We start from the raw sequence: 8,692 nt of genomic DNA on the forward strand, positions 1-8,692 counted from the left end.
TCGTGAAAGGCAACGTATGAAATGAAACTGTGAACAAGCTTTCATTTTCAATGGATCCCATCCAATTACAGCTTTAATGACGCAGCTGTGAAAGCAACGCGTACATCACACAGCACACAACGCTCGAGGCATCCGATCGAGAGAAACCATTCCATGTTGTGAAACGGTAAAGCCAAGGAACTTGTAGGGATATATTCTGGTTGGAATAAACCGAGTTACCAAGACCAACAAATGGAAACCTTGCGAGCGTGTGCGTGTGTCATTGCTGAAATTGTTGGCAGCAGTTTGTAAACTGGGCGTAACACAGCCTCCCTTCAAATGAGCTGTGTGTGACTGAATCAAGCTATCAATAGTATAAAGGCGGTACAAATGTATACGAATGGGTAGAATTTTTTTTACTAGCCACGAGGAAGCCGTTTTGACCGCACTGTACTAAAGTCACTTTACAGTGACGTCATGCATTGAAGAGAAAATGAGTCTTTAAAAAATACCCCAAGCTAAAAAATGCATGGCATTTGAAAGCAGAAGGTGGCTTTCAATTCAACTCCAACATATCACCAGCTTTACTTCCATTTGCTTTCCTAATGCACGTTTCAACCAATTAGAGGGATGAAATTAAGTTACGTTAACGAATTAAATTACATGGGGGCGTTGTGTGCAGAGTACTTTAAATGTCGAAACAAACAAACACCAAAGCTCACACCCAATTATCGTCGCCCCGATCTTAAAAGCAAGTTCTCGTGACTGAAAGCTTGTTCATGTCAGGCGTTTGGGTTTGTGCTGGGGGTCAAGACTACAGGCCGACGAGGGAGGGGGGTGAAACATCTCCAGTGCTATTTCTTGGCAACAGCTCTGACAAGTGATTTACACACACACAAATACTAGATTATTGATTCTGTGTGCAGTGCGAGAAATTTTGCAGACAAACACATACATATATACAGCCCTTTGTCAGTCCACGACTAAATGAAGGTCCTTACTATGCCACGTCGGCCATGGCTGTTATTTATCCACGCTGGTCAGTGCAGTGGTGAAAGTATGGGCAATCCAGGACCAATTCAGACTTCACTCACCACTCGTGTTATAGCTGTGGCTAAGACTTAAAGCTCACATGAGCGGGTTCATAACATGATGCACGAATATAAGCACTGCGCCACCACTCCACCGCTGATGCTTTCATACGTGGGTTTATATATACACAAGCAGTGACACAAATCATATTTTAGGAATGCTGGAAATATGAGTACTTATTCAATGTTTACTGAATGCGTGCTAGTGAGTATAGGGGCTCATTGGTGGCACTGATTGAGCACCGATCTCTTCTGTAATCTTATTTCAGGTCAAGGATGACCACAAGACCTACAGGCACGAGGTACCTTGGGCGAGGCGTTCCAAAGCCTTGGACTCTAGGCACTCTTTGCCAAACGCGGTTTTCTTTTTAACGTCAGTTTTGTCAGGCCCCACGTGTACATTGGCTTTTCCATGAGTAAGACAGCACATCTGCACGTCAAGACTGCAACACCTGTGTAGCAAGACGACACACATGTATAACTGTGTGTGTGTGCGCATGAAGTACTGTGGGTAGTGCTGGAGTCGTAGTTAGCACATTACATAACTAACCTGGCGATCAGAGTTCAATTCACGATCGTGACCAATAACAGTGACGAATATCTGAACTGGACCTGGGCCTGACCGAGGTCAACTCAGCCTTACATGAGAACCTGGTGTGTAAACATCAGCACTTGGGAGACAAAAGCGGCCTGGCGTGGTGCTGGTCATACCATCCCCTCGTGTGCTATGCCAACCTTCGGAGTGCTTGCTAGCATCACTTGTATCAGTGGTCTCTTTGGGCTACATGGGGAATTTTTGTTTTTAACCATGAAGCCTTGGCCACACATGGAAATATGATCCTCACATGCAGTCACGTGGGTTTTATTCTCTGCCATGCATTAAGGTGTAGTAGTGTGTTGTCTGTACCCGATGCACATCTGCTCCGCATTGCCTCAACCAAAACAAACGAGCATCTGGTGAGTCTGCCTCGGTGCACGGACGATGGAAGCAGCTGCGCACACGTCGTACCCAATTTAAGGAGGCTCACGTTGAAAGGTGCACACATGTCAGCGCGTGTGAATGTGTGAGCATATATCTGGGGGAGTGATGTTGTGGTGGTTATCTGCATCTGCTAGTATTCTGGAAAAATGTGTTAAATTCCTGGGAATATGCATCTATACGAGGCCTGAACTTCCCTAAGTTGAATTAGACTAAAATGAGTGCCTGGTGTGACCACACTACTCCACCATGTGCCATACTAGTACTGAAAGGTGTTTGCTTCATAGGACTTGCCCTAAAAGCCTAAAGGTTAAATAGGAACGCTTTGCATTTTGTAAAAAATAATATCGTAGATCATGGTCCCTACATGATCCTTCAATGATTACCAGAAAACAATAACGATGCCTGGTATAAAACAATAATGTATAATTTGCATCACCTAGCCAGACAGGATAAAAAATAGGATGATATAGTTTTTATTCAAATTAGTCAATTAGGCAACTTAACCCATTTAACCATCAAACTACAAACGGTTTTTATTTTACCAGGTAAGGCCCACTGAGCTATTTCGAGCTCTTCTTCAGAAGCGACCTGACCACAAGTGATAGCTCAAGGATGTCGCTAATCACGTGGAAATTCATAGCAGGCAAATATTGTAAATGCATGCCAAATACACAATCAAGCCGGGCGGCGGTGGCGCACAATAACCTTAATATATATAGGACCGCAGACCTTGGGTAATTGTTGGCACTGGCTCTCCGCGTGGCTGCCTGATCGATTGTCTGTGGGTGAGCGAATACTGTGTGTCAGCGTGGTAAAAGTTGAAATTAATATTATTAATACGTATGGGGGTTACATTTTGAAGGTAGGTATAGAAACAAAGCCCGATGTAAATTGACTTCTGTATGAAGGCCTCTGCAGACTGTTACAGCAGTGGTTGCTGTTTGAAAGAACTTCAACAGGCAGGACAGTGTCGGATGATGAAGGGGAAGGCCCAGGTCACATATCACGAACCTTTGATATTAAACCACGGCTGAGAATACAACTCAAGTAGCTGGGTTCACAGAGCAGTGCGAGAGCCAATGGCACCGCTGCTCCACACGATGGATAAACATGCTGTTGGGAAAGAAAAATCCCAAAGCCAAGCAAGCCTCCTGAAAGAATATCAAGACTTAGCCAGGATTTCCTGGGTAATTTGTACTACAGCTGACACACAGGGCCATTTCCTGTGGGTGTAAGAGCTTCTGGAGCTGTAGTCAAACAAACAAAAGACCACCAACAAAAACACTAAAATTGCCAACTGAAGGCATGGGTGAGACCGAGAACCAGGCCAACACACTTCTCTTCTTTCGAATATATCACGTGGCCTCTGGGTGACGTATTTTAAGCACTGACAGCGGCATTACACGTTCACCAATTACGCAAGTGTGTTGAATTCCCAACAGAACACCATAATTCATGCGGGTTTTCAATAACATACACACGTGACAAATTTGCACTCAAGTGCTCACCATAAGTGCATCTTTTCACATTGGGCACACGGTTGCTGGATTATGTGGTGGACGATATAAGCTAACAATAATAATGCCATTTAGTTATACAGCAAAGTCTCGCTGAATATCAAGACTATTTCTAAAAGGGTCCTGCATCACGATGTTTGGCCAATTCTATGAATGAGCTTCATGTATATGTGAGGATACCGAGGGTACCCGGGGAACACCAACACGTATGAAGGTGTAAGGGGAACCCACTTGCTGTACTGCCATTTCCTGGTAACCACACAGTCCAGCAGGTTTGAGAGAATCACAGATATATGCGATCTACCAACCCATTCTTTCAAAGCGATGGATCACAGGCATGTGCCAAATACACAGCGTCTGGCAGGCAAACTGGATGTCTCAGTGCTGGCGAGACAAAGGCAGTGAGGAAAACATTATCAGAGCACTTGCCAGTCACCCAGTTTGCCTGCAGTTAAATGTCAGACACCCATGCCTTGCTTGTGATTTCTGTGATTAATTACCAAAGCTTGTGCATACTGAAAAGTAGACAGATGTTAAAAGACCCCGTGACAATATTCGCACAGCGCGTTGACGTCATGTATGAAATGACAGGTGTTTGAAATGCCCAGCGGAAAATTGCAATGGGATTAAATGGATGTCCATTATCAGAGTTGGCCAAGCCTGCCTCGCAAAAGATATCAGTTCCAACGTATTCTCGCATTTACACAGAGAAGTGAGGTTTATAATGGAATGGTGACACGTACGTATATTGGAACTGCGATGTTTGTAATTGAGAAAACAACTCTTTACTCGTGAGCACTTAGGAGGGCGTGGGCGCGATCCGAGTGCATGGAGCCCCCAGGAAAGCCTGCCATAGTTTTAACGACCGTGCAAAATTAGATAGGCAGCAGGGCAGATGGGGCCACCGCATGAGAACACTTGCTGTCCATAACATGTTGTGAATACTGAATTAGTGCAACACCGTGGGCTCATATCACCGGTTTAAACCAGAGTTCATGTAGCTGTGGGGTTGTGTCGCTTTACTGTAAGTATATGAATATTATAAAACCACTGTTTCCCCCCCCCCCCCAATTATATTCGAGTTGTGCCGAGTAAAGGGAATGCAGATGTAGTGACATCGCGGATGTCACTGTGTAATGCTGGCTCTCGAGAGGCACGGCGTGCGATGTAGCGACATCGCGGGCACCACGAATATGTGGGTGCAGTACCGGCACTAGAGGGGCTCGGTGAGCGCTGTCTGACAGTGCTGAGTGGCACCACGCTCTGCGTGCAGTGCCGACCCCTACAAGATGAGAGTGCCGGCCATGGGAATGGGGTTATACCACGGGGCATGGCACTTTGGTTCACCCAAAAGGACACGTGACCGGTAAAGTCTACACAGGGGCCCCAGGTGGGGGCTAGGGGTGGTCAGGGTCGAGGACCTGCAAGAGGATTCTAGAAGGTGGGCGTGGCTGAGGGCGGAGCCAGCCATGCCAGAGGATATAAGCCGGGTCCCCGAGCGGGACCGGCTGCTGTTGTTCATCTTTAAGAAATCTACGTTTACGTTCCACGTCCTACAGAGTCTCCAACACGTGGAGCTGGACCCAAGTTGGGGTCCGGTCCGTTGCAGCGAGTTACCGTGAAATTAGTGCAGTTAGCCTGGTGGTCCACTACCACAGGTTGTTATAGTGTTAAGGGGCAGTTACCCCGTGTTGTATTAACACATGTGTTGCCTCCAAAGAGTACGTCTGTGACTCAGTTGAACCAACTACACAAATGTTAAAGTATCTCTTCTCAGTGCACCACTTTGTGCCACAGGATGAAGCCAGAAGACAAGATTGTAAAACTTTTGAAGCGAAGTCAGTAGCCTATTGGCCTTGCTCTGAAAAATGTGATAATAAAATGTCAACCAAATGAGAAAAAATACCTTTTAAGGTGGAATACTTAAAAAATAAAGTGAAAAATATAATTTAGAATGATGGATTATTTTGGGCAAGTAATTTTTTACTGATCTGAGCCCCTTTAACTCGCAATACTCGAGAAGCCAGTATAATAATGGGTACTTGATCACATTCAGTTCTTTAATATGACAATATCCTCTTGAGCCACCCAGTTCAATCTTAAACAAATATTTCGAAATGAAAACAGGCCAACAAGCAACGTATGCTTTATTTTTCTTCGTTTTCACAGTTGGTGGATCTGAATAAGAGAAGCACCAGAGGAAGGTATTGAACCTGTATCTAACCAGCTGACAGCTTTGAATATCTAGGGTGGGGGGAAATTATTCTAAACTATGGGTGAAATCTGACAACTGCAACATTGAAATAAAATTAATTCTCACAAGCATGGTTTGACACATGCATCACAAACCGTAGGCACATAGTAATTATCGATGCATCCTTGCACGCCCAGAAAACTGTAACCTCCAACGTTTGCACATACTTTAGTCGACGTGGAGAGGCTTTCAATCTTGTTCAGCGTAAAGACTTGAGTGCAGCCTCTGACCAAATAACACGCAACGTGCCTAATCTCACCACGTCTCGATCAAGCTGGGTTGAGAGCCTGGATAGTGCTCAATAGGGTGCCCGCCACACAAAAATAGGTTGTTATAGGCTGCTGTGGAGCTACATTGTGGGCAGCGGAGGGCAGTGAAGAAAAACAAATATTGTTGGACTGTACTGTGCTATCATGTCTATGCAACCTTCCTTCTCCAACCCGCACGGGCCAGCATGGTGAAGTATGGCGAAGTCACCTCCACGACCCACACGATGCCGGGAGGACCTCGTACAGGAGTGCATTAATATGTAAAGTGTATTCGTTATATAAAATACAAATGAATCCGTTATGCTGCCCCACGGAGTCAATGAACAACGGAGACATTGTGAACAACAAATGTTTTTTTTTAGAGTCACGAAAAAGGCAAACGTCTCTCGACTTTCGCCCGAGTGGTTTTATTGAGCAAAAGTCAGAGAAAAAAAAAATCCGTAGTGACGTTTAATTAGCAGGCTATTCTTTCAGTGCAGTGATGCAGCAGAATTGTACTCAGGCACTGAAGTGTTTGTCAACTGTCAGTGTGACAAAGACGGGCGTGGCTAAACGGTGCTCAATGCGAGAGAAAGTAAAACAGTTAACGATGACAAACAAAAGGGCTTAATCAAATTTACATCCCTGAGCTTAGAGATGGTAATTTCACATTGCCATGGCAGGGGCCGACTTCCATTTTCGACGCCAGAGTTAATGATCCGTGAACATGTACTTCCATACGGAAGCCCTACACCCGCCATATAGACTCAACACTAAACACTGCAGCAAAACAAACACATCAACAACACAAAACAAAGGGCAGGAGCTGGCAGGAGTGGATACTTCGACGGGAGAATTCCTGTGAATTCTACACGGCGTAGGATGTGCTGCCAGGTGGCGAAAAGACGACTGCGTAGCGAAATTATTGAATCCTCCAGAATTCTGATGTTAACTCCTTTGCGTCAACCACCGGTCCCGCCTTAGTTTCCTCCCCCCCAAACACACACAGGCGTTTAATAAACCAGCCGACAGAGTTCGAATCCCGACCACGGCGGGTGATACCTGAGCCAGCCTTCACCTGCCTGCACTGACCAAGATGGTGAAGTATGGTCAGATGACCCCCCCACGTTCGTGACAGATTTTGAACTGCGCCCACCACTCCACCCACACACCTCGTATTGATGTAATTGTCCAAACAACGTCACGCAGGCAAGAACAACAACGTCTCGGTGGGGCTTCCCTAAACCACGACACTGATATTGTGATGTGGAATTACAAGGATAGCCAGAAAGAGGAAGACATGTGATTCGAGACAGTTTTAACCGGTTAAATGTACGTTTTAACCGGTTAAATGTACGTTTTAACCAGTTAAATGTACGTTTTAAATGTACGCCTGCCACCGTAAAGATCAGTGAGTGGGCTTCGGCAGGACGCGTCGCAGGAATGGGAGATTGTCCGATGGTGAGGAACTAGCGGCAGTGGGGGCAGGGAGAGTGGCAGGGACGAGACGCGTCCAAGAGAGGACAAGAGGCCACAGTGACGGAGCCAAGAGATCAGTGAGCGTGCAAGCTGCCGGATCATCAACATCGCAGGGTCGAGATTCATGGCGACCGCGTACGAGAGGACTTCGCAAAGAAGTTGGATGACCATGGCTGATCTTATTGTGTACGGTAGATGTGGAGCAACAGCTACAATTTAAATCTCAGGTGGTCAAGCCAGATAATAACCGCGTCAGAAGCAAAGGAGAAGTGTATCATCATCGCTGTGATGTCTCCTGCGTGTGTGTGCGTGGTGACACGTCTGTTCTAAGTAGTTCTACGCTGCTGTAATTGTCAGTGAACATCATCGCCATGGCTGATGATGTTCACCGACGACAATGCGACTAGGCCGTAGACGCGGCCGACTCCCGCCTCTCGGCTAGAATCCCGCCGGGTACCCGGCACCGAGACCCGGCCGAGGAGGAGCGCGGCCCGGCGTTGGTGGTCGGGTTTTGGGGGAGCAACGATTCACCGGAGCGGCGGGAGGCGAGGCAGGGGGTGGGGGGGGTCTCGTCACCTGCACGGCGCGGCTGAAGAAAGTCCCCGCGTCAGACGCGAGCTTCCTCACGTTGAAGTCCATGGCTCCACGTCTCTCTCTCTGTGTCTCTCTGTCTCTCCGCCTCTCTCTCTGTCCCCGCGAGCAGCGAGTGGGGGGCGCCGAGGAGGAGACCGCTCACCGGACGTGCGTCCCCGAGCAAAGAACGCCCTCGCGTGACGTCATAGCCTCCCGCAGAGGAAACGACACAAAGCCGCCGCCGCCGCCTCTTACGTCACTTTCGCATTAAACGGCTGACGTGGGGCAGGATGACGCCATTCAGTGTTTTGCCGGCGACACACCCGTGACGTCACTGTTTGTTTACTAAAAACCACGCCCCTTTGACGTCACTTTTCGGTTTACGGAAAACACGGCTGCGTGACGTCACCTCACGTGCGCTGCAAACACGGCGCCAGGTTTTTGCGACGGAACTTTCGAATGGAACGTCGTGACGTGGTGACGTCATCCGTATAATGGGCGTGGTCTTGTGGGGGGTTTCCCACCTTCGTGAGGATTGATGCGGGTGTGGCTGGTCAGAGTAATCGGCC

At 47.3% G+C, this 8,692-nt stretch overlaps 1 protein-coding gene across 3 annotated transcripts in view; it reads right to left on the minus strand.

Moving 5' to 3' along the window:
• Nucleotides 1-8,316, minus strand: part of LOC144948399 (endophilin-B1-like) — a 30,246-nt gene extending 21,930 nt beyond the window's left edge. For all 3 annotated transcript variants that reach the window (XM_078877824.1, XM_078877823.1, XM_078877822.1), the window contains exon 1: nt 8,127-8,316. In XM_078877824.1, the coding sequence (XP_078733950.1) occupies nt 8,127-8,189 (63 nt within the window). In that variant the 5' untranslated portion in view covers nt 8,190-8,316. The remainder of the gene's footprint in view (nt 1-8,126) is intronic.
• Between the last annotated feature and the right edge of the window lie 376 nt (nt 8,317-8,692).

The sequence above is a fragment of the Lampetra fluviatilis genome, chromosome 49 (assembly GCF_964198595.1).
Source record: "Lampetra fluviatilis chromosome 49, kcLamFluv1.1, whole genome shotgun sequence".
Taxonomy (NCBI): Eukaryota; Metazoa; Chordata; class Hyperoartia; order Petromyzontiformes; family Petromyzontidae; genus Lampetra; species Lampetra fluviatilis.